The following is a 25,092-nucleotide window of genomic DNA, read 5'->3' on the forward strand; positions in this document are numbered from 1 at the left end:
AGGAGGCAGCTCGAGCATGTATTAAAAAGGGGAGCAACCCCTTCCTGTAGAAATATTCTCTGCTACAGAAACAGCAAGGAAACTTGGTACCCTATGTGCCACTAGGCACTACTGCAAGGGTCTGAACAAACGAATTAATGAATTTCACCTGATGCCCCATGTTTAATTCCAGTATGAGGGAAGAGGCAGCAGCCATAGTGAGCCAGCACCTGGCCCTGGAGGGCAGCCGTGCCCAGCTCCTACCTCAGGATGCAGAACAGGCCATACTGAAGGCTCAGGACATTCTTATAGTCAGACAGCAGCAGCAGCAACCGAGTGGGGAGAACCAGTCTTCTATATTCCAGGTTCGTCATTGGTGGTGTTTTTTTCTATTGTTTTTAGTGGCAAATGTGCTGTTCTTGGCACGTTGGCACACCAAATCAGTGCGAGTCGTCGTCAACATTAGATCACACTTTAGATTAGCCAAGAGGCCCGGTAGGTGTCATCGCTTCACCGTGAAGTAAAAGACGTGTAAAGTGCCTTTCCCAAGGGCACAACATTGGACCTCTCGAAGGTTGGTTATGCCGGCTATACAGATGCAGAAGCTGGTGTGTTATGCTGAAAGGCGGCTATACCGGCTATACAGATACAAAAGCTGGTGTATCATGCCAAACTTTTACATAGATACAGATATAAAAAGCTATGATGTATTTTTTTGTGTTTCCCAGCCGGAAGATGTGCTGAAGCTTTGGGACCTGTACACGTCTCCTACTGTGGAAGGGGTGGTCAGGAGGTCCGCAGCACAGCAGTTCACAACCATACTGGCAGGTAACAGAAACATGGTTATTCTGATATCTGGGAATTATGTCATCAGGTTGGAGAATCACTGTATAACAAGGTTCTTTATTCACAACTAGTGGTGTGGATCTAAACCCGAGTTTAGGTTTAGGTTCGGACTCGAGTCCAGAGGTTTAGGTTCAGGTCCGGACTTGAAAGTCCGGACCTGAACAATAATTTTGGAATATTTTTTCGTGTTACATGTAAAATTGCATATTGGCAGATATTTTACATGTAATTTGAAAACTATATATACGGAATTATATACAGTCAGTAATTAACACAAAAGTTCAGTTATAAACACAAAAACAGCAATGTTTTAATATTTTTCTAGTGCAAATTTCACGATTTAAGGAAGGTTTAAGATGGTTTAAAACAAAAAGGAGTGTATGAGTGAGAGAATTTTTTTTCAAGTCCGGACTTGTTTCCAGACGTTTAGGTTTTTTTGGACTTGAACCTAAACGTTTTACAAGTCCGGAACCGGTCCGGTCGGACCGATCCGCACCACTATTCACAACTGAGACATACAATCACAGCCGACGTTTATGTCTGCCTGGAAATACTTGAATGTAGTCTTACATGTACAGAGTATGTCTTTGTATTTAGAAAAGATAGCTCTGTCATTTTACCTTACTTTTTGTTGGTAAAACAGCACCCAGGTCCACGTTATCCCTTAATAGTTCTTGATTGTCCTAAATGAAAGATGTCTTGTCCTTTGGTGTAGTATACTCAGGTATATTCTAGCCTGCTTCATCTGCATTTGTTTTGTCTCATACTTATCAAAACAAAGACAAGACTTATCAAAGACATCCTGATGGATCCTTAAGTCACTAATCACTTATGTATAATGCATATTTTGTACAGGTGTCTGCACTTGTAAGCTACCAAATGAATGTCCTAATAATAACTATTTCACCCCCAGACAAACTCATGCATGAGACGTTCCGCAGACAGGGCGGGGTGGACGTGACTGTGAACTACCTGAAACAAGCTGTTCAGGGGGATAACCAGGAGGTAGGTTTGTTTGAGTCAAAACACTGTGCGTGAGAGAAAGCACCTTTTTGAATGAGCACAGTGATGTCGTGATAAAGATAGTGACATAACGAAGATCAGAAAAGGGTTGAAATTCCCAAGTAGACATCAGTGACAAGCATGTTAGATCAGATATCAACTGTACCTATACTCCTTCCATGATTAGTTTTAAGGAACATATGATTATACATAGTTCCAAATGATCACAACAAACTACTAAAAGTGCATCAAACATCACACCTGTCTATGGTGAGTAGTAAGTACTCAAGTTACTTGAAGAATATGGTCACAATAGACAGGGCTCGAAATACTGGGTGGAGGTGCACTTGTGTGCACCCAAAATTGGAGCTGTGCACCTAATTTTTGACTGTGGGTGCACCAGTGCACTTAGATATTTCTGTAGGCTATAGGATAAGGGTACTATTGTACACTAAGTATATAGAATATTCCTGAAATGTAAGTATCAGAAAAAGTAATATAACCTTTTTATTTAATGTATCACTTGTTTGAAATTTTAAAGTTAGCTATGGAATTACAGATTGAAGTTCTTAAGAGCGTTAGACTTTGTAATTATGTTTTTCTGACATTCAATTTTATTCTATGTGGTGCACCCAAAATTCTTTCTGTACACCTAATTTTTTTGGATTGGGTGCACCAGTGCACCTGTTTCCAAAAATGAATTTCGAGCCCTGCAATAGACTGGTCACTGTGGACAGGATTCTTGCTGCCAGTGCGAAAAATCAGTGAAGGGACCAGCAAAAATTGGCCACACTGGCCAGGTGGTCACCAGCACAGGACTGACAACTTCTTTCTCCCACCTGTAGCTGGAGAAGCGGAACCTGGTTCCCCCGTGCCTGTGTATCCTGAGACTGCTGGTGCAGGCGGACCCGTCCCTCAGACATGCCCTCATGCAGGAGATGCCTCTGTACCTCACTGTTCTCAGATGTAAGTTATTGATATCATTTGTTCGTTTGTTCTGAATCTTGTACTGCTTAGTTTCCTTGCTGTTTCAGTAGCTAGCCCTCCCCGTTTAACAAGCTCAAGGCCCTGTAGCTCAACTGGTAGCAGCCTCACAGTTGAGCTCTTGGTAAGTGGTTCCAATAACTTGGTAACTGGGAGACCCCCTTTTCAATCCTAGGTCAGGACATCGTGGTTGGACCCATCTTTTGGAAGTGACATAAAATGGGGTTCGAGGAGGTGCATTCAGCATGTTAAAGGAAAAGGGCTATCAACCCCTCCCTGTGAAAATATACCCCGCTACATAAACAGCCAGGAAAGTTCTGCCCTTTGTGCCACTATAGGCACTTAAAAAGTACAAGGTGAACAACAAAATGTTTCCATGCAGGTGCCCTTCAGAGTTCGTACGATGACAGGACGTGTACCGAGGCTGCCAGTCTCCTCACCTTACTGCTGTTTGATGAAATCGCCTCCATTCAAACTTGGTAAGTGGATCTGCCAAGTCATATAATATCGCGAGCCTTTATCTGTCTTTTACTTTGAAAACTGACACCTCATTGTGATGTACAGTGCTTACCAAAATTAAGCCAACAGCAAGCAAATCTTGAATGCGGTGTATTAAATATTATATATAAATAACTTTCGTGTCGCAGTAACTGTTCTAAATATGCAAGTGGCAGCTGTACTGTCTAATATATATAGATAAAAATACTGCAAAAGTGTATGTAAATGTTGATACATGGCCATGGGTGTTGATTCAATGAAATGACCCGTGAATCTAAAGGCTTTGATCCTGTTATAAAACCACAGCAACAGATTTGCAAGCTGTAATTTACTGCTGCCATGTCATACCTTGTTTGCAGGAGCAGAGACAGTGAGCAGCCCTCAACCGAATATTTCAGCCTGCCGCTCAACGTTGTCACAAGGTAACAACGTTGATCATTGACTGCAGATTGATTTGCACGTTATTGTTGTAATTTCACCCCCTCCATCCCAAAATCTTGATGAAGGTGTATTTTCTGAAGCTTAGAATGACAGATTTGACAATCATGGGATGGAAACAACTTTAAGCTGGAGACAGCCCTGGTCTAGAGTTAATCTCTATGTTTGCAGGTACAGGCTGCCATTAAAGCCCCCCACGCACCACCACACCAGCCCCCACCAGCGGGAGTGTGATGCGGACCCTGGGCAGCTGCAGGACGGACCTCCTGCGGAGATGCTACGGATGGCGTGGAACGTGCCGTGGGAGGGGGGCATGGACCAGTTAGCTGCTGGGGAACAGGAAACAGCAGAGGGGTAGGTTCTTCGCGGATTTTTCTAGAAATAAATCGCATGGGAATGCAAGGAAGCTGGAGGAAGGTGTGAATTTTTATGTTTTCAATTCTAAAGTTGATACAGGCCTTTTTAACAGGGTATTCTAATGCTTCTTGAGGGGGGAAATAAGTGTCAAACAGGTCACAGTTTAAGACTAGCCAAATCGCTGTCAATGCCCCTGAATTTCCGTGCATGGTTCACTGTAAAACTACCAGTAACCTGAAAATTTTGTTTGACTTTTCTGACATTATCACGTCTCATAGATGGATGTTTTTTACTTTTTAAAAGATTTTCTATTCTGCAATTTCCAGAATTCCAACTTCTCTCGTCCTCACCTCCCGAGACAAGCTGTTACTGAGATCCACTCACATAAAAACAGCCCTGCAGTTCAACATCCAGGAGATAGAGGGCGCTCCTTCACACTACGTTGCCAAGCTGGCCCTGATGCGACTAGCGCTCCTGTTGACCAGCGATGTGATCGGGAACGAGAATGGGACTGCTTCTAGTGGCTCTATAGCTGAAATCCTCTTCAATCTAGACTGGAAGCCTGTCTTCAAGAGGTTAGCTTGCTGTATTTCTTGAAGAAAAAAATCTTAAGAAACTGTGAATTGTTGCATGTTGTTGTGCACTAGATAGGACTTGTAGCGACAAAGTTTTTTTTCTAAAGCTTGAATTTATCTATTCATTTCTTGTCATCTTAAGACAACTGGCCCCTTTAACTTATAAAAGTTGATTTCAAAGAGGGTCCAGAATATTCAGAACAAGGCATTCGATGTGGTGGAGACAAAATTGTCTGTTCTAGACTTAATTGAATCTACCAAGAAGGGGATTATCCATCATTGTGTTGACTGCAAGGACTGGTTTCATGTATGAGTTGTACTGTGTTTGCGTACAGGTTCCTTGAGGTGATGCCGGCCAATGGAGAAGACGACTTGTTACTGTCCGAGGTGCTGAAAGTGCTGCTGTTGTTCCTCAAGAGCAAGGAAAGCATCAGAGGTAAGGTTTGAAACCTTCCAGCCAACCAGAATGATTTTCCATCTTTTTAACTATGAAAATAGTCTTGCTTGCATGAATGATGAATGTGTAGAGATGTAAAGTAAAGAGCTGAGTTGTCTCTCAATGAGGATCATGTCTCACAAATATTTTGTTTTACAGACTTCAGCTCGACAAATTAGCTTGACAAATGAGATGAAATTCGGTTTTACTTAAATCTTTTGTTTCTGTCATTACTGCTTGTTTATAGTGCATATGCTTGGGGCAATACATTCCCCACATATTGTAATTCTTGATTTGTTAACGGGAACTTAAAATTTCCCTAAAATTTCATCATCGCAAATATTTGATTACTAACATTTGAGACAGTGATGTTTGTTCCCAGCGTTAGAATCAAATTCCGTGAACTACTCCCTTTCCCTCCAACTGCTCAAATTACCAACCGCAATTTCAAATGGATTTAGAGTATTCACCAATGTCCTGCCTGAAAATAATTGGCTTTCCATTCCTCTGTGTTCCAAGACTCCGTCAGCAGCTGGCTGTTGGACTTGGTGCTGACCAGAGGCAGCCCACTGCTGTGGTTACTGAGCCAGGGGGACAACAAGGAGCACGAGAACATGGTGGGGCCGAAGGTCCAGGTCCTGACGGCGCACCGTACGCTACAGAAGCAGCTCATGGCCCTGCTGTCTGCACTGTGTAGCCATCTGGTGCACAAGGAACAGGGGTGAGGCACACTTTCTGTCATTGTGGGGAATTTTTCTATAAGCATTACATCAACTACTGTCCTCTACTGTCACTTTGTATGCCTTTGTATGTTTTAATTGTAATGTTTAGATATGAATGTGTAGACCACAGGAAGAATTACCTGTTATGTAGCTAAATGTTGATCTAAATAAAACTCAAACTTAAACTAGAGATATTTATGTGGATAAACTGGTAGCAGCCTCACAGTTCTGTATCTGTATCTATATAGCCAGTATAACCGCCATTCGGCATAACACACCAGTTGAGATCCTGGTTCCAATTACATGTAGTTGGTAACTTGGAGACCCCGGTGCAAGTCCTTTTTGCAAGTTAGAACCTATGCCTATCAGAAGACATAGCCTTTATAGTGTTACTGAACCTACAATTTCAGTAGTGTGATTTATGTTGAAACGTGTGGAAAAATAAACTATTGGAAATCATGGGAGCTAAAGAAGCTCGTAAAGAACAGGATGCAGTGGAGAGGGTTGAAGAAAGACCGATTGCAGCTGCAGAGTGTCCAGACCACTGCAGCAGCAGAACACAGTAAAGATTGTTTTTAGCTGATGGCAAAATAGTGACACAATCTCAATCTTTGTAATGATAGAATGGAGCTTAAAGAACAGATCTTCACATAAAACTTCACATAACCTTTCCTGATGTTGTGTTAAAGTAGAGCCCACCAGCTGATGTTGGGGGACCTGGCACAAGGGTTCCTCCAGAGGCTACACCTGGCTGACCCCTCCCACTTCTACGACCTGGCCTCGCTGGAGAGCACCCTGCACTGTCTCGTCCACGTCACTGCAAGGTGGGAACGGTTTAGAATGTTCACTGCTATATTACATTTTTATATTTTGGTATAATCTTGTTATCTGCCGTCACTTCATGATTTAGAGGTATTTTACATGACTATTACATTCCACTTTTTAGACCTTTCAACTTCATCTGTCCACGGTACTGTGACTACAATCCTTTTACCTTATTAACAAGTACATTTTTTTGGTTTGATGAAGGATAGACATCGAGGTAATGAAGTATGCCAAATAGCAGTTACTCAAGCAACTGGATAAGATTTGGAAACGGTCAGATATTTCAGGTAGCATCCACTACCTTTCCTCAGTAAAAGTTAAGTGGATACTACCTGAAACGTCTGATTGTTTGTAGATTTTATCCAGTTGCTTGTCAATGAGTATCTGCTGTTTGGTGTATTGCGTATTTTTGGTCTGTATGATATGTGTGAGATTTACAATTTTTGTTTTCCTGTACAGACCAGACTGGAGTACTGGGAGCAGCACCAGGGAAACTCTCTGTCAGGAGCTACTGGAGACACTACGAGAGGTCTGTACAGTACTAGACACTTTTCCACAAACGTTTTATTACATAGTACGAGTTTTACACATTATTTCGATACACAATGTAAAGCACTCACCAACAAGATTTCAGTCTGACCCTTCTCAAGTTGAAATGACTCAAGCCTATGTCACGTGGCCTGAATGTGTGACGACAGCAACTGGTCAAAGGTGCCTGACAGGTGGTATTGACCTTACTGACAGTTGCTCATGAATGATTAATGAGCTAGCCTTATTTGTCACAGACAGCCATTATTTTGTTCTGAACCCATAGTAGCGATGTAAGACGTAACCTGATTGGCTGATAGCTTCCCAGCGACCTTTGCAGTTTTCCCTAAGATGAGCTTGTGCCAAGCTTTGATTGGCTGAAAGCTGTTTTGGTGACGTCGCCAGCACCAGAATCGGGGTAGAATAGCAGGGCTGATGCCGAGCGCATTCAGCCGTGCTGGAGGAGGGTGTGTTGAGTCATGGTCAATGGGCTCTGATTTAGATGGCCTCTGCATTGGCCTCAGGAAGGCTACTGGACCTTTACCTTTTTTCTAACCCTCCTTTCCCAGGTGGTGTTGTCCTTCCATGTGGGGCGCGGTAGCACCACCAGGTCCTACATGGGGAAGGGAGTCATCAAGAACGCCTCCATCAGTCTCAAACACCTGGCACTGGAGATGGCGCAGGTCACCACTAACAAGGTTGGTTTGCTTGTTTGTTTGTTTTATTTGAATTGAATGATTTTTGGACAACTTCATAAAAGCATTTTGCATCTCAGCTGGGGTTGCACCCGTCATATGGTAGGGACGTAAAATGGGGATCCGTTGTTTGAGGAGGTGCATGTTAAAGGGGAAGGGGTAGCAACCCCTCCCTATGAAAATATAATTTATACCTGCTACTGAACCTGCAAGGAACTTGCTGCCCTATGTGCCACCATGCACTACAAGAGTCTGAACAAACAAAACAAACTGAACATGCTTGTTTAATTTGAATATTCCATTTAGTAGTCTTAGAGTCTAATTGACATGTATGACACTCAGTCACACTTACTACCAGATTTATCGTCTGTTGTTCTCCCTGTGTGCTTGCATATAGATGTCGTGGCTTGATGGCAGACAGCCAGGTGCCGCTGTCCTGCTAGTTAACGCTGTGTAGGTTGAGGAGGTTCAAGTCTTCCCTCGTGACATCCCTTTGGCTGAACTGGTAGCAGCCACAGAGTTGATCTTCTATTTCCAATTAGTTGGTAACCTGGAGACCCCAGTTCAATCCTCGGTCAGGACATCTAGATTGGGGCTGTATCGTCTTTCGGAAGGGACCCCTTCCTGTAAAAAGTATATACCCTGCCACTGCCTATTTGCCACTATATAGGCACTAGAGGGTCTGGACGAACAATGTTCTCATGAGTTTCTAATGTCTGGTTGCCTTCTGTGTTGTCAGGACTGGCCGTTGCTGTGGTTGAACACCAAGTCTGAGGAAGGCGCAGGGCTGGACTGGCTGGTGCCGCTCTGGGCCTACAGGGATCCAGAGGTGAAAACTTATATTAAGCTATAATCCTAACAGTGAAGCATTCCAAATCGAGTGTGACAACCAGCAGGATAATTCAACGATAAGGCCACGCTGATTTAATTTCTTGGTTAACGGGTTTTTTAAAAAAATGCTAGATTGGAAAATCAACATGAAAACAGAATCGCAGAGGAAATTTTGTACACTGTACTTTAATTGGTGCACACAGTTTCAGGGAGTGAACAGGATCAGGTGCAAGTTTTCACCCCAGCCTTCTGTTTTAATGATGTCCTTGTGATAATTTTTTTTTTAAATCTGTTAACCAAGAAATTAGATTGGTGTGGCCTTATCTTAACAATGGAACCCACAGCAATTTGAAATGCATGATGCACAATACATAATCAAGCAATCGTTGCCTAGTGCCCCAGTATTGTGTTGTTGCAATTCAAATGACATAGACAGTTTGTATAGTGATGTGTAAATTGCCATTGCCATGTAGTCGTCTGTGTCCCTAAGTCAGTGTAAGTGTTGACTCTCAAACATCAGCTGTGCTGCCTCGAGAGTCAGTGTAGTGTACTGTGACATTCGACAGTAGATAAATGAATATATTACATCTCTGTTTTCTGTCCTGCGACCCCCAGGTGCGAGCAGCAGGGCTGGGCATCGCCGTCCTGTTGTCCGGTAGCGAGGAGGGTCGCATCGCCCTGACGACCGGCTGCCAGCAGGTGACGGGCGGCATCTGGGGCACCAGCATCAGTGTCCTGCTGGACCACACCGAGTGCAGCCTGGTCAGGCAACAGGTAACAGACCTAAATCTGAATAGCTGTTATATCCGCCTATCGGCATAACACACCAACTTCTGTATCTACATAGCTGGTATAACCGCCCTTCATTGTAACACGCCAGCTTCTGTATCCTCTTAGCTGGTATATCCACCCATTGGCATAACACACCAGCTTCTGTATCTGTATAGCCGGTATAACCGCCCTTCAGCTTAACAAACCAGCTTCTGTATCTGTATCTGGAGAGCCAGTATAACAGCCCTTCAGCCTGCTCTACTGTGTGCCTAACAGCCAACATGGGCAGCTTCCTGAAATCCCTGGGCACCTTATGGAAACTTACACCACTTCACTTAGTACTGTAAATGTTAAATTTTTCGTGGTGGTTTATTGCCTTTGCTGTGAACTCAAAAGCAATGTGAAAATGCTCATTCTGTCTTCTGCCTGCTTCCCCCCTTGTTTTAACCACAAACTTTAAACCGCCTCGAACACTCCATTTTCTCCCTACCGCGTAATTAGATACTTGCAAACTTAAAGGGATTTACAGTACCGGTATCTCCATATTGCTTCTGTACTTCCCAGGCAGCAGCCGTGCTGGTGAACTTGACCTCCCAAGCACTGCCCACCACCCCGGCCCAGGCCAACGACAGCGCCTGGCAGGGCCCGAGCGTCACAGACGAGGACACAGGGTTCACCCTGGTGGGGCTGCCCGCCCTCCTGGCCCTGCTGCACCACTGTCAGTTCTACACGCATGTCAGCTTCATGCTGGGGAACTACTACCCACACAGCGTCATCCAGCCAGTCAGTGTGGCCTTCAGGCAGGCCACAGAGTCACAGAGCGACGCTGGGGGCACTACGTCAACTTCAGGTGGGTAAAAACACACACACAAACATGCACACACACACACACACACTAAAACCCATCACAGTATTGTCCAGCCGGTTCAACTTCAAGTGACGCCTTCAGGCATGCTGAGAAGTCACAGAGTGATGCTGGGCACACTACGTCAACTTCAGGTGGGCTATCACACGCACAAACATGCACACACACACACACACACACACACACTGGCCCCGCTACACCACTGTCAGTTCTACACGCACGTCAGCTTCATGCTGGGGAACTACTACCCACACAGCGTCATCCAGCCAGTCAGTGTGGCCTTCAGGCAGGCCACAGAGTCACAGAGTGATGCTGGGGGCACCACGTCAACTTCAGGTGGGTAAACACACACACACACACTGTCCCTGCTACACCACTGTCAGTTCTACACTCATGTCAGCTTCATGCTGGGGAACTACTACCCACACAGCGTCATCCAGCCAGTCAGTGTGGCCTTCAGGCAGCCCACAGAGTCACAGAGCGACACTGGAGGCACCACGTCAACTTCAGGTGGGTAAAGAAACCTTTTAAACCACACGGCCTAACCCTAAGAACACACAGTATCATCCAGCCAGTTGGCATAGCCTTCATGCATGCTACGATGTGATACAGACTTTACAGACTGATGTTGGGGGCACTACGTTAAATTCAGGTGGGTAAACACCTTGTAAATTCACACATCTTAACCCTCTGTCATACATGCACACTCAAGCCTGAGTCTGTACACACATGCAGACAAACATGCACTCACAGCATGCCACGGAGTCCAGTTGGGGGCACCATGTCAACTTCAGGTTGGTAAAAACACATGCACGCATGCACATGCACACACACTCATACACTTACGCATGCATTGAACGGAGAGTTAAGAGCGACACTGGGGGCACTACATCAACTTCGGGTGTGTAAAAACCTCATACATCAGACATCACAAACGTCAGACACTTTCTGAAGGAGACTATTGGACAACCTAAAGTGTTGTATCAGCAGTCTGTTCATAGAAAATGACTGAGTTTTGCTTAATCATTAATGGTTGCTCATTATGTTCATAAAGCAATTTCCTTTCTGTTGTTGCTCACTGCATTATTTGTTTGTTTGTTGTTTTTCCGTCCCAGATCACAGCACCCCTACGGGAGACGTTGGTTCCTCCCGCAGCAGTCTAACGTCAGGAGAGCAGTACTTCACATCCACAGCTACACTCACCACACAGGTACACAAGTCATTTATATTCTTAAAGTCACACTGACTTGATTATATGGATGACATCAATGTGGGCATCAATTTTTCCCAAAACGATTGTTTGCATACTATAAATCGTGCAAAGAAGCGGAAAAATGAAGAATCATCCGTATCAAATTAAAAGAGCAGAGAGTCAACAGCAACTATATATTGGAAAATGGATGCTAATGATAAAATACCTATTTTCCTTTTTTGAAAAGTACTGATTTTGTCGTAAACGTACTCCTTGTACATTGAACATCTTATATTCTGTGTCATTTCTTCAACCGAGATGCCCTTCCCAGGATTTGTACCGGGCTCTCCCAGTTTCCAACTAATTATCACAGGAGCTCAAGAGTGAGGCTGTTTCTAGTTGAGCTACATGGACATCACTGCAGTGTTCCTTGGTTTTTGTTAGTTGTGACTAACGAGTTGTTTGATTTTCAGATGTCGGCCACCCCTGTGCCGTAGCCTGCAGTTGTACAGGGTCCTATGATTTTTGTTAATTGTTACTGATGATTCACTGGGGTAGATTCTAGACCCTTACACCGGTCAACAGGCTTTGTTAATTGTGCCTAACGAGTTGTTTGATTTTCAGATGTCGGCCACCCCTGTGCCCCAGCCTGCTGTAGTACAGGGTCCAGTGGGTGGCAGGGTTCCATCCAGACAGTCTACAGACTCCACTGCAGGTGAAACACTTGTGTCGACAATGGCTAACACATTAAGTGTGCAAACTTCTCTTGTTAAAATGTTTGTTGATACGGACCACAGGTTGCTGCAATGTACCATATTGTTAAGCTAATTGTGAATCTGAATAAACTCAAAACCCTAACCTATCATGCCGGAATGTGGCAACCCAGTTGTTAAAGCCAATTGTTTAATCACTTCCAACCAAACTAGCATTTTTGAAGCAAATTTTTTTTCCGTCACGGTGCGGTTACACCGTCGTAGGTGGTCGTATAATTCTAATGTCATAAGATTTGCTAGCAGGCTGTGACAGAAACGACTGCTGACAAGGATCTAAAACAGCCTTTTCAGTAGCCAAATCTGGTAAGATACGTGCACGACTATCCCAAGAATATCTTTACTTTTCTATTGTACATGTACGACAAATGTGTACCTTGCTGTCCTTCACTGAAAATTTCAAGAATTTTAAGATAACTTCTTTTCTCAATGTTACCTCCCCCAGGTTCCACCTACAGTGAACCAGTCGGAGTGGACTACCCCAGCGTGGTGACCCCCGACCTTTTGGCCGCACTGACTCGCCTTGTTTCCAACATGGTGGTCATGGCTTCCCACGATGCACTGCAGTCCATCTCTCAGCACAACATTTTTAACAGCTTGCTCAGGTGGATAAGACTGTATATTTACGCTGATTGTTTTGAGAGAGTTTGTAGCGCACTATTGTTTTTTTGCGAAAAATTTCAACTGCAAAAAGCTTGAAATATTATAACCCTCTATTGGGATGTACATTTGAATAGGGCCATGTTGATTCCATTACATGGATGACATTCTCTGGGAACCCCAAAACTGATGCAAGTGTGCAGAAAAACAAGTTTGGCAACAACAAAAATTGCCTTGAGTTAAATATGAAATCTAAAAGGTTGAACTTTGACTTTAGAATTGACTTTGGCATCCTATTGCACTATCCGTTTTCTATATTTTTTGCAATTTACGTATATTTGCTCATTTTGCAGCTGCTCTGTATGATTTCAGTATGGTCGAAAACTTTGTTAAGCGAAAATTGATGCGTGCGCAGATGTCATCCGCAGACTCGAATCAAACAGCAAATTAAGTGCATCTATCATCTCCAAAGGTGTACAACACAGAACTAATCAGTAAGTCTTTTTCCCTTAGATTTCTAGATGCCGACATCCTCCGTATCCAGTTAAAAGAGCAGAGAGAGTCAACGGCAAAGTGCAGTACTGTAAAACTCCTCTTGGGGGAGCTGCTGCACATGCACTGTTCCATCCTGAGCCTGATGCGAACCTGTGTGCTGAACAAGCCTGGCCTGGGGAAGACTTTTGCTCAGGGGAGGAACAACGTCAAGACTGTCCTGCAACTTCTGCTTGTAGGAAGAACGCTTGATAAAGGTAAGTCGGTAAGTTCAAGTGAGAATGACCACATGAGTCATTAACTAAAGCAGAATTTGGCAGCCTCAAAGATAGCTAGATTTAAGTTTTGAAGCAGATTGTTTTGTGAGTACTTTTTAATGTGATGTCAGTGCAATCCAGATTTCTGATTGAAAGGGACAGCTTTATCCATTCCTAAAAACCTAAACCATTTTAAGTCGCGTGCATCATCCAGTGGTTAGCGAGTCTGCCTCTGGACCAAGAGGAGTTCGAATCTCAGCTCTTGTCGCTCACCTGACATGCATGCTACCGGAAAGGGTCGGGACACAAAGCAGTGGTCCACTGTTCATTGTTCTTTTCGAAAAAAGCCAGGGGAATTACCCTGGTACAATGAAACTGTACATACTGTACATAGTGTCTGTCTTCTCTGTCATGACTGGGGGAAGCATAGCTCTTCAGTGAACTTCACTGATTTGAGATCACTTTCACTTTTCTAAATGTTTCTCTGCAGAAGACAGCATGTACCCGTCCTGCTGTACCCTGTGGCGGAGTGTGTACAGCTTCCTCAGCAGTGTGGTGCAGACCGACGGCAGGGACGCCACAGCCGACATCTCCGTCTCTCTCGCTAACAACTGGGACACATTCTTCGGTAAGGACCAGGAATGTGCTCGTTATACTTCTTTGTTCTGAGGTATCTATTGTTAGGGACATGAAACTACATGTGTGAACATGATAACTCAGGAGGAAGGCCTGGGTGGATTGTCTTGATATTTCGTGTGTGGGTAGGTCTTCATGAGACCTTGAAATGATTAGATTTTGGGTCCCTAATGGCTTGTACTGCAGTGGAACTTCTGATTTTGATAGCTCGTGTTCTGGACATGCTGTAGTCATGATTTTTTAGTGGTATGTAGCTCTTGTTTTCTTGTCCCTCCAGAATCAGTGCAGTCATGTCTATCCGTGTCTGCCCCTGCCCACCTCCAGCTGTCCGCGGTGCATCTGGTGGCCCTGCTGCTGGCAGAGGATGGACAGCAGCAGGGGAAACCTTCCACCGGCACGGACCCTCCGCCATCCTTAAGTCTGCTGCTGGACAGGGCGAGGGTCAAAGATGCAGGTCTGTAGCACAGTTTTGGATTCTTAAAAAACAGATCTAAAGCATTGATCATTAAGGGTTAATACAATTTTGAATTGATGAACTTGCATCTTTACTACACACTGTAAGAATGGAAGTAGAAGGAAGGAAAGAAGATGAAAGTGGAAGGAAGATGGAAGTGGAAGGTGGAAGGAAGATAAAAGTTTTATATCTTGACTTGGTACACAGTGTACAACATGATCTATGTTGTATTTAAGTTTTCAGTGTCACTCTGCAATCCAAGACAGTTGATTAAGTGAATCTAATAATAGGTACCATGGCACTATTGGTACCATTTGCATCCTCCACTATGTGTTACTGTAAATGCATTTTTAAGTTCGTGTGGATTTTATTTTACGCTGAGGCAAAAATGGACTGTTTGCGATGGTGTTAAGTTTGCGGCAGTGCTATAGTCACATGCTGCTACAACATTGGACAAAAATGTTCGTGGTGGTTTTAAGTTCGTGGCAAAATGGACGCCGCAAACATAAAACCAACGCGAACATTTCTGCATTTACAGTAACCTCACTATAGTGTATCACAAGTATCAGTTAACATCAAGTGAAACCTGTTTTAAAGTTACATCATCTTCTCCCCCTCCAGACGATGAGAGTGAGAAGACAGAGCCTGTGTCCTGTGGGTCGGCGCTGTGTCTGTGTCTGGTGCAGCTGTACGACAGTCTGGACAGCAATAACAGCAACATGGACAGCAACATGGACAGCAACATGGACAGCAACACGTCCCACATGGACAGCAGGGCAGCTGTGGGGAACAGCCTCGCTCTGCTGCTGGCTCACAGCAAAACAGCCAAACACACAGCTCTGCAGTGTAGGTCTTTGACATTCTCTGATTTACATCTGCAGATACTTGACATATACATCCTGTTTAAGGACATATGCTTTTTTTTGTTGTTTGTTCCACATAACCAGTAAACTACCTTTGGGTGTAAATCACCAGTTTTGTACATTAAGTACAAGCTGCGTAAGACCAGACTGATAGGTTTGATCCACTCACACTGGGATGGGCCGCTTCTCTTAACAATAAGTGTGGTGGGATCTTTAACATGCTTCAAAGGTGGCTCTCCTCTAACACTATAGACAGCCGGCTTTATGTCCCTTCTGAGAGGATGTCCCTGACCTGGAATTGAAACCATGACCTGTTGATCTCATGTCCGCTAGCCTAGCTACCTGCCCATTCAATGCCACAAACAGCACATCTGGGTCATGAAATGTCTGACTCTTTCATCCTTCCTGTATTTTTCCAGCTGGGTTTGTAGACAGCACAGTGGACAACATGAAGGATCTGCATGCCCAGATGAACCTCGACTCGCTCAACACCGGCAAGCCGGCCGCTCGCAGGAAGGACGACCCGGCGGTCACCGACCTCCTGCTGTCACTGCACCTTCTCAGGAACTTCATGCTGAAGTATCAGGACGGAAAAGTAAGTAAAGCAGTCATCCTCAATTGAGGTGAAGCATGATGCTTTTTCAAGTAGCTAGTGGTAGTGCAATGTGGCTTCGTTATAGCTTGCGTTTTTAGCCATGCACACCGGGTCACCCCTACTCTTCTTAATAAGTGTGTTGGGTTCTTTTACATGCAGTGTTTGTACGCTTTAGGCTTATGCCTGAAGCTCCCTCATACACCTCACCATCCGAAATGACGAATGCAATCCCTAAGAACATGTCCGAACTAGAGTTGACCCTCAAATTCAGGCCCAAGGATACACAAAATTTGATCCAGATGACCAAGCAGCAGAGTTGCGTTACTGCTTACACCACGGGAACATGTATGTTTGGGTACAGGAGTTAATGATTGATACATGTATGTCGTGGTAGACCAAAGAAATCTTGGATTGAGTGTGTTAAGAAGGACATTACAGAGTGCGGCCTCACCAACGTGGACCTGCTGGACAGAGCCGCTTGGAGGCGCTGTGTGAAGACTGGCCGACTGCTGCCTACCCCTGCGTCAGGGAACCCTGCAGCAGTATAATGTAATACTGGATACTATTACTACTACTACTACTATATCTGACCCATAATGTCTCTCCTATCCAGGCTGCGGCTGTAGAGGCAGGTTTGAGCCAGGTGGTTCACAAGCTGTGGTCCTGGGCGGTGGTCAACCACACACTGATGGCAGCCATGCTGGGACTGCTGGCCACATACACCGCACAGTGTGCTAAAGGTCTGTTCTGCTTTCTCCACTTAGCTCTGGTTCTGGTAACTGGGGGACCCCGGTTCAATCCTGGGCAGGACATCTTGGTTGGGGCTGCACCCGTCTTTCAGAAGGGATTTAAATGGGTAAAAGGCTAGTGACCCCTCCCTGTAAAAACATACCCCTCTACAGAAACAGCAAGGAAACTTACTGCCATTTGTGCCAGTATACAGTAGTATAAGGGTCTGAACGATTGAGCAAATTTGTACTTCCTCTCCAGCGTGCAGTTCCCTGGCAGCCAGCAGCAGGGCGGGTGTGAAGACGTCTCACGAGGGGTCGACTGGAAGTTCCGTTGTGCACAGCCTGGTCAAGATGGCCACCAAACAGACCACTCAGGGAGGCAGGGCCCATCTTAAGACGGTCTTTGCTGTCCTGGCAAACCTGGCGCTGTCCAACGTCTGCAGAGGCATACTGTGGAAGGTGAGGGGTGGTGGAACTGTGATACTTTTACAGAAATAGAGCAAGACTTCTCACTGACAAAAGACAGCGGATGCTGGCTGAAATGGTGGTTAGGTGTGTGACAGGTGGTTTGGTGTAATATGCCTGCAAGCTGGTGTGTTACGCTGAAGGGCGGATATACCGGCTATACAGTTAAAGAAAAGTCTTACCGTTTACAAATTATCCCGTTGTTTCACTAACTTGAGTTGAGTTACTCATTACCTGGGGGTATGTCTAACCTTCATTGATGTAGAGCAAGAATTATAATTACAATTGTACATAACTAGCTTGATTAAAGGTTTAACTTTTGATACAACATGATTATACTAATCAAATTTCTGGCTGTAAGATTACTAAGAATATATGTTTTGGTTGTCATTTTTTTTTGCAGAGTAATTTCCTGCAAGGCTTCTCCACAGTGGTGCCAGGGAAGGGGGGTAAGGACAAGAAGCAGAACAGCCCGGCAGCCAGGTGGTTGGCTGTTCTGGTTAATGTGTCCTTCTCCCTGGATGGTCAACAAATGCTTATCAAAATACCAGGTAGGTTTTCAATGTGACGCAGGTGAAAATGTGACGTATTCTGTTCGTGAAGAATACAGCACGGTGTATTCTGTATCACCCGAGGTACCAGGCCGAACCGCAGAGGGGCTGGAAACGAGGGTGATGCGGAATACATCTTATTGTATTAATTTCATGTCCTACTCACCCGAGAAAAGACAGAATCATAAGAAAATACAAAATAGTATAAGAACATCAATGTCAACGCCCGAAAACAGTACTAAAATTTCGTCGTACATGTGACAAGAAGTGCATTCAAATCATTCTATGGAAGTTAATAGCGGAGAGGACAGAAGAGACTCTGGAGCTATAATTAGGTTTGGATACCAGGCTAGGGAGTACGTGGGATACAAGTAGACACCTGTGTGATACCGTGAAATGCAGACCAGTCCTGAACACCTGTATTGAACATTATCATGGCCCAGCTATGACATAAACTGATTTACACATCTACATGTATCTCCTAAGACATGCTAGGTTTGCTGGTGGAACATGTTCAGAGCTCCCCCCGATCCTGTCAGACCCTGGCCCTCCTGGTCCTGAGGAACATGTGCTTCCACCCGGCCAACAAACCCAGGATGGTGGCACACGGTGGGTAGCAGTTCTTATGTCGCATTGCATCTTACAAATGTTGTTGGAGAATTGTCACTGTCAGCTTAAAATGAATGATAACCTTTATTGTACATATGTGTAAAGTGCCTTTCTCAAGGGCAAAGCCTAGGGGCATGTCAGGGGATTCCAAACACCATTGTAGTAGCATCATTGTTTAGTATCCAATTTCTTCAATGGCAATGACAAGTACAATGAACAGGGAACCACGGCTTAACGTCCCATCCTAAGGACTGCAACTCTTTCCAGTAGCGTGCTTGTTGGGTGAGCGACAACAGCCAAGATTCAAACTCATGGCTTCTTTGTCCAAAGGCAGGGTCACTGACCAATGATGTTTTACTCTTCTCCACAAAGAAAGTAGTGGATACTCTGCTAAGTACTCTCCAAGCAGAGGAGTGGGTCCGGCAGGTTTTTGACGTGTTTTTAGGCGTTTTTGTCGGGCTTTCTACTTTGTCATCACAAACTGTGGGTTATAGAGACAAGAAAACCATGACAAAGTAGAAAGCCCGACTAAAACGCCTAAAAACACGTCAAAAACCTGCCGGACACACTCCTCTGCTTGGAGAGTACTTTTGGGCGCTTGTCACGCTAACCATTACACCAACATGACACCACTAACTCAGATGTTTTACTCTTGTCCACAGAGAAAGTGGTGGAGACCCTGCTGCGGTGTATGGAGAGCGGCAGCCTGCACTCGAAAGCCGTGGCCTCCTCGGCTCTCTGGGCCTTTTGGGCGCTTGTCACACTAACCATTACGCCAACATGACACCACTAACTCTGGTACTGATGTTTTACTCCTTTCCGCAGAGAAAGTTGTGGAGACCCTGCTGCGGTGTATGGAGAGCGGCAGCCTGCACTTGAAAGCCGTGGCCTCCTCAGCTCTGTGGGCGCTCGTCACCAACTGCCAGAAGGGGAAAGTAGGGCTGAAGAACGCTGCGGTCGTCCACCGACTGGAGGAGTCATGGCAGGCCATACGCAGAGGTAAAGATGCATTTCTCCAGGGGATTAACTTACTTTTCTTACATAGTGTGCTGTGTATCGTTAAGAGGAATTCTTTATTACAAAGTACTGTAGGGGCATCTTGTCTAGATAGCTTTAATGGACAGCTAGATGTGCAAAAGTTAGGTGTGACAGGTCATTCAGTGTAGTACTAGTATAACCAGCTGCTGCTGTGCCGCGTACCTGCAAAGCTGAAGGGCAGTTATACCGGCTATACAGATACAGATGTTCTTAACATATCAACTCGTAGTACACTTTTTGTTTGCATTGCTTAACCACCTTGTATGTTAAGTAAAAGCTGTATAAGACCGGACTGATAGGTTCGGTTTTCCCATGGTGGCAAGGACCTCTATGTATCAGTAAGTGAAGTGGGTTCTTTCACATGTTTGAGGTGCAGCTCTCCTCAAACACGGGACCTTTGCTTTACGTCCATTCCAAGAGGAAATCTTAACATCAATGACCAGCTTTTTTTTTACAACCATACCAGTGATGTTAATCAAGACTTATTTTGTACCTTTCCAGACCCACCGACCAGCAGCAAGGAACAGAAGTTGGTGCAGCAGTGTCTGTACAACATGAAGACTATCGTCTCTGTGGTCAGGAGCTGACGAGCTATCAAAGCACAAGCTGTCATCTATCTTCTTCATCACTATTCGTACAAGCCTGCCTTCTAGCAGCTCTCCACTTACCAGGTCCCTAGAAGTTTGATGGCCAACACCTCTAAGTCAAGAGACTACTAAGAAACATACCAATTTCACGGACTTATAATACAATATCTTGAACATTTGAAGAGTTACATACGTGTACTTTGTAGCTACCTGTACAAATAAAACAGTTATGGACATTAGTTGTTTACATGTGTTGATATGAAATATTGTAAATACATGCTGTAGGTTGCTAATATGCTAGCATGGACATCTTAAACATTTGAAGAGTTGAATACACATACTTCGGATACTGTACGTCTGCCTTTTCAAAGAGAACAGAAAGTGCAGTTATGATTTAATAGATATATTGTTGTCTGAAAAATTTTCATGGTATAAAGGTTTACATATGTCTTGATATGAAATATTGTAAATACATGTTGTATGTTGCTAATGTAGTAGCATGAATATCTCAAATATTTGAAGAGTTACATACATGTACAGTATAATTTTGATACTGTGCAGCTAACTTTACAAATAGAACAGAGAAAATAGTTTGAAGATCTGAAGAATAAACTGATATGATAATCAGACCAACATTTGCAGATGAATTGTTTCTTCATTACTTATATGTGGTACTCTGAGTCTGACTACGAAATCTTACATTAAGTGAATATTACAAAACTTTGAAGTAAAAAAGTTTGCATATTCAAACGATAACCATCTGAGAATATAATCAGTTGTTGATTCAAAGAGCCCTTATGGCACAGTTTTAATGCTGTTGTTTACTATTTCCTTTAGATGTACACGTATGTATGGAATGATAGGTTGGGTGTTGGATTGGTTTGGTAGAGAGATACTGTAAATACATTTAAGTTCGCGTCGTTTTTATTTCGCGCTAAGGCGAAAATTGAGTTTTTGCACTGGTTATAAGTTTGTGTCAGTGCTATAGTCACATACTGCTACAGTATTGGACAAACATGTTCGCGGTAGTTTTACGTTCGCGGTGAAATGTCACCGAGAACATAAAACCACCGCGAACGTTTCTGTATTAACAGTACTGACTACGAAATCTAATATAACATGTAGATTACAACACTTTGTAGACAAAGATTATTCCGTTGCCGTTTTCCACGTACTCCTCGGCAACGATGCGGGACGTTCTCTCCCAGAGACCCTTGTCCTGTAGCTCCGACATGCGCGGCTCCAGCTTTCTGTACTCTTCAACAGTCTCCAGAAACGCTTCCTTCACAATCAGACAAATCACGCCGCCTGGAAGAAACGATATGGCAACCTGTGAATAGTCCTGTTCCAGCAGTATGGTAATGTCCTCTTGCAAGTTCATTGAACGAGTAAAATAGCCACAAGCTAGTCAGGCAGCTCTGGCTGTGCGTGTCGAACAGCCAAACAAACCAACAAACGAGTAAAATGAAAGCAAGCAACTAGTCGGATAGATTTTCGTCTTTTCAATCTCTCTCTTTTTCAAATTCACGAATGGATAGCCAGACGTAATCTTCAAGCAGATGCTAGGTCCATTTTGCGCATTTTTTAAAAAGTGTTTTTAGATTACACCTCTTTCTGATGCGTTTCTTTCTTCGGATTAGGGAAATGATCATTAAAAAGAGTGCATAAAAAATGCCTCAACAACTTGCATAAAACACTGAACTGGACCCTACATCTGTCTTACTGTTCATTCGAATCCTTCACCTGGCTTGACGACTCTGATCATCTCCTCCAGACAGTCGCACTTCAGGTGTCCGTCCGAGAAGGACCCGGAACAGCACAGGGCGTCATAGGTGTCTGAAATGTTTTTTTTTTAGTTTTTGTTTTAAATTGTGACATTTATTAACAATTCATAAAGGCGACACACTTAAGTCGTTAACTATGGTGAAAACGGCCTCAGAAGGTTCCAAATCTATGTTTTACCCCCAAAAGACCGGTCCCAATTTTTGTTTGCAAAGTCGTGGATTTCGTCTGGAAATCATGTAAAACAACTTTATAACGTATTCTAGTGCTAAAACCGCCACCAAAACAAAAGACAATACATTAATACAGAGCAAGCAAAGCTAAAATCAAAATATGCAAATATAAATCGAGTACAAAGGTTTCCAAGTCAATTGAGACAGATGGGTCGATGCTGAAAAATAAGTTATTACAAAACGTATGGAATCCGTCAAAATTGTTTGGACATAGGAGCTTAGCCTGTCACTTTCGTCTACCATGTTAGCCTGGAATCCAGCTATAATAGGTCTGGATTCCAGGCTACTACCATGTATGTTTACACAATGTACTGTATATATTTCACTGTATATGTCACTTACATGTTAGTTAGGTTTATGTTAAACGACCTGTATCTAGCCCCTCGGGGCACGAACATACAATAAAGGTCTTCATTCATTCATTTCATTAAGTGATGTTTGACATTTTTTGCAATGTTTCTAGCATCAGTGAATGGCAAACCAATCGCAAACCTTCTCCAGCTGGTATAAATCTCAAGCAATCTCACTACAACATGGCATAGGGACAAATTTTTGTTGACTTTCGTTGATTAGTATTCATCAATCCCAATAAACGTTTAGCCATGAGAAAACTGTTAAAAAAAGGCAGTGTATCAAAAAGACTCACTGTCCGCTATCTGTAGCCGGTTGGGCCCCAAAAGGTCGTGGATGAGGTTTCTGTACACCGTCTTGGATTCGGCGATGTCCAGCATCTCTTTGTTGGCGTCCAACGCGTCCATATTGGAGAATCCCAGCTTCCGAAGCTAAAGGTTAAAATATGCGTAACATTTAGACATACCTTGGCTTTGGTTGTTTCCGAACTATTTGTGCCACGCACTTTAGCTGAGTGTTTTCGGATTACTAAGTATTTCACTTTTGTAAAGTTCTATACACAGACTCTTAAACATGCCAACAATGTCTTACCATTCTCCCAGAGTCTTCCAGGATCTTCCAGCACCCTTGATATACAAACGGCTGGGAATATATTATATGTATATCAAGGGAGGACGGCCTCTGCGTGAGAATGTGTCTTACAAAGCTGAGGCCCTGTTACAAAGCGTATGACGAAGAAACTTTATAAGATTAACCCATGAGTTCATTCATACAACTGAGAAGTGTTCCATCTTTTATCATCAACAATTAAAACACTACAAAACTGTTTGCATCTGTGAAGTAGAAAGAATATTTTCACCTCTTCTCCAACCAGTCCGGTACCCGCCGCCGCATCCAGAATACGGGCATCCTTTCTGTCTCCCAAAACCCCCGCCAGAGCCTCTGCTATATGCCGCGGGCCGTTGTAAATTTCCGTGGTGGTGAGATCCTGATCAGTGTGTACATACACGAGGAGTGTGGGAGAAAAATGTCAAAGGTCATCCTTGCCAAAACCAAAACCCACCTGGAATTCTGAACACCCAAACAAACAGACGCCCTGACAAACTGACACCTGTTGGCGGTCGGACAATATCAAATTGACTATCAACGCAGTGGAGTTCCAAGCTCTCTTCCAACCTTTGCTTGGAGAGTACGTATTCGTGGACTGATGCGTTGGATATTGAGTTCAGTTCCGTAGGGCCTTTGATACAGAAATAACAGAACTATCACAATAGCAGTTGTCTGAGGGGAAACCACCACCGCCACTCGAGATTTGAGGGACCTTGAGACATTTTAGCCGGGGTGCCATTCGATTTACTAACTGCATTTACTGGTAGTATTTCCTTTGGCACATTGGCTACTAGACCTTTCCGAATCGACCATAAAGGCGGGTACTATATACTAGTGCACTGGGATGCAGTGGTAGGATAGTTACCCTTTTCCTCAATGGGATACGGAGTCGGCATTTGAGAAAACAGGTATGTGTACCAATCAAAATAATCGAGACGGTTTTTCAACCTCCTACATTCATGTAGACTGCAGTTCCAAGTGCGAGGTTGAAGGAGGTGAACGCTACCTTCTTCCAATGGACTCTTTTAAAACGTTCACCTCCTTGAAGGTCCTTGAACTTCTTACTTGGTCCTATACATACTTGTGATGAACTCGCTCATGGGGCAATTGTTGTATTGAGGTCACCTGAGTTAGCGCCGAATGGCAGCCGCTCCAGACCCTTGCGATGTAACCCCGACAACTGTGCGCTCCTCGCAATTCAGCCCCTGGCTGCGAAGAGAGAGTAGTCGGCCCACCCAATAATGATAATACCCTGCTTCAATGGGAAAGTCTTGAGTCACCTACCTTGTCGTACTGAGGCGCCCATGTTGAGTAGAATCTCTGGGACTCCTCGGTTGTGATGCCGGGATGCTGAACACTCCAGACCTTCTGGTAAACGTCGTCTTTGTGCGAGGTCATCGCAAACTTTACTTCAGTATGTTATAAACTCTGCAGTACACACTATTTCTGCGACACTTATGATGTAAACTCTGGAGTATCGACTGTTGCAGAGGTGAGACTCATGGGGCTCAGCTGATCTGCGTGTGGCACTTCCGCATTCCAGCGCGGGTCATGACCTGATGACGCAACCTTTCGGGAAGGGTTTGCGGAAAAGGCTAGGCTGTCTACCTGGCCTGTCTACCACGTCAGGCTACTCAGATCCTCCCCATCCATACCCACACAAATGGTATCAAGGTATCAAGGTAAATGTCCAGACTAAATGTAAACTACCCTACATTAACTCTTTACTCACATTGACGGGTACTCGCCGTCCCCCAGCACCGGGTGACGGTCAGGGAGTGGCGCCCCTGCCCTCTGAGGAGCCAGGGGACAGAGAACACCGGACACAAAACACAAATACTAGTAGACTGCGAGCAACCAGTGCCCTAATTGACCTTGACCAAAATACTGTGCCGTAGCCCTCAGCATGATGAGGTTGTGCACAT

General features: G+C 44.2%; 3 protein-coding genes across 3 annotated transcripts in view; 2 read left to right on the forward strand and 1 right to left on the reverse strand.

Moving 5' to 3' along the window:
* LOC136438318 (rotatin-like) overlaps positions 1 to 16,269 on the forward strand; it is a 28,292-nt gene extending 12,023 nt beyond the window's left edge. The window contains exons 19-42 of the mRNA XM_066433080.1: positions 173 to 344; positions 708 to 807; positions 1,739 to 1,830; positions 2,673 to 2,793; positions 3,194 to 3,290; positions 3,669 to 3,731; positions 3,919 to 4,101; positions 4,431 to 4,679; positions 5,015 to 5,115; positions 5,635 to 5,836; positions 6,530 to 6,661; positions 7,122 to 7,191; positions 7,760 to 7,888; positions 8,625 to 8,714; positions 9,332 to 9,490; positions 10,052 to 10,337; positions 11,468 to 11,562; positions 12,169 to 12,259; positions 12,760 to 12,919; positions 13,428 to 13,663; positions 14,154 to 14,291; positions 14,577 to 14,753; positions 15,375 to 15,599; positions 16,036 to 16,269. Of these exons, the coding sequence (XP_066289177.1) occupies positions 173 to 344; positions 708 to 807; positions 1,739 to 1,830; positions 2,673 to 2,793; positions 3,194 to 3,290; positions 3,669 to 3,731; positions 3,919 to 4,101; positions 4,431 to 4,679; positions 5,015 to 5,115; positions 5,635 to 5,836; positions 6,530 to 6,661; positions 7,122 to 7,191; positions 7,760 to 7,888; positions 8,625 to 8,714; positions 9,332 to 9,490; positions 10,052 to 10,337; positions 11,468 to 11,562; positions 12,169 to 12,259; positions 12,760 to 12,919; positions 13,428 to 13,663; positions 14,154 to 14,291; positions 14,577 to 14,753; positions 15,375 to 15,599; positions 16,036 to 16,238 (3,571 nt within the window). The 3' untranslated portion in view covers positions 16,239 to 16,269. The remainder of the gene's footprint in view (positions 1 to 172; positions 345 to 707; positions 808 to 1,738; positions 1,831 to 2,672; positions 2,794 to 3,193; positions 3,291 to 3,668; positions 3,732 to 3,918; positions 4,102 to 4,430; positions 4,680 to 5,014; positions 5,116 to 5,634; positions 5,837 to 6,529; positions 6,662 to 7,121; positions 7,192 to 7,759; positions 7,889 to 8,624; positions 8,715 to 9,331; positions 9,491 to 10,051; positions 10,338 to 11,467; positions 11,563 to 12,168; positions 12,260 to 12,759; positions 12,920 to 13,427; positions 13,664 to 14,153; positions 14,292 to 14,576; positions 14,754 to 15,374; positions 15,600 to 16,035) is intronic.
* A 517-nt stretch (positions 16,270 to 16,786) lies between these two features.
* LOC136438559 (rotatin-like) lies at positions 16,787 to 20,821 on the forward strand. Its single transcript, XM_066433397.1, has 6 exons — positions 16,787 to 16,951; positions 17,202 to 17,401; positions 17,811 to 17,958; positions 18,445 to 18,567; positions 19,393 to 19,566; positions 20,107 to 20,821. The coding sequence occupies exons 1-6, from the start codon at positions 16,900 to 16,902 to the stop codon at positions 20,190 to 20,192; spliced, it is 783 nt and encodes a 260-aa protein (XP_066289494.1). The 5' UTR covers positions 16,787 to 16,899; the 3' UTR covers positions 20,193 to 20,821.
* Positions 20,822 to 21,268: 447 nt separating this feature from the next.
* Positions 21,269 to 24,649, reverse strand: LOC136438560 (methyltransferase-like protein 27). Its single transcript, XM_066433398.1, has 5 exons — positions 24,452 to 24,649; positions 23,418 to 23,546; positions 22,854 to 22,989; positions 21,936 to 22,028; positions 21,269 to 21,500 (listed from the first exon to the last, which is right to left on the reverse strand). Exons 1-5 carry the CDS (start codon positions 24,563 to 24,565, stop codon positions 21,319 to 21,321), a joined length of 654 nt encoding a protein of 217 aa, XP_066289495.1. The 5' UTR covers positions 24,566 to 24,649; the 3' UTR covers positions 21,269 to 21,318.
* Between the last annotated feature and the right edge of the window lie 443 nt (positions 24,650 to 25,092).

Source organism: Branchiostoma lanceolatum, chromosome 7 (genome assembly GCF_035083965.1).
Source record: "Branchiostoma lanceolatum isolate klBraLanc5 chromosome 7, klBraLanc5.hap2, whole genome shotgun sequence".
NCBI lineage: Eukaryota > Metazoa > Chordata > Leptocardii > Amphioxiformes > Branchiostomatidae > Branchiostoma > Branchiostoma lanceolatum.

Coding starts and splice junctions, on each gene's coding strand:
- LOC136438559 (XM_066433397.1), top strand. CDS start 16,900: ATGGCAGCCATGCTGGGACTGCTGGCCACATACACCGCACAGTGTGCT. Junction 16,952..17,201: donor CACCGCACAGTGTGCTAAAG/GTCTGTTCTGCT, acceptor CTTCCTCTCCAG/CGTGCAGTTCCCTGGCAGCC. Junction 17,959..18,444: donor AATGCTTATCAAAATACCAG/GTAGGTTTTCAA, acceptor GTATCTCCTAAG/ACATGCTAGGTTTGCTGGTG.
- LOC136438560 (XM_066433398.1), bottom strand. CDS start 24,565: ATGACCTCGCACAAAGACGACGTTTACCAGAAGGTCTGGAGTGTTCAG. Junction 22,029..22,853: donor CCGGCTACAGATAGCGGACA/GTGAGTCTTTTT, acceptor AAAACATTTCAG/ACACCTATGACGCCCTGTGC. Junction 21,501..21,935: donor GATCAGAGTCGTCAAGCCAG/GTGAAGGATTCG, acceptor CGTTTCTTCCAG/GCGGCGTGATTTGTCTGATT.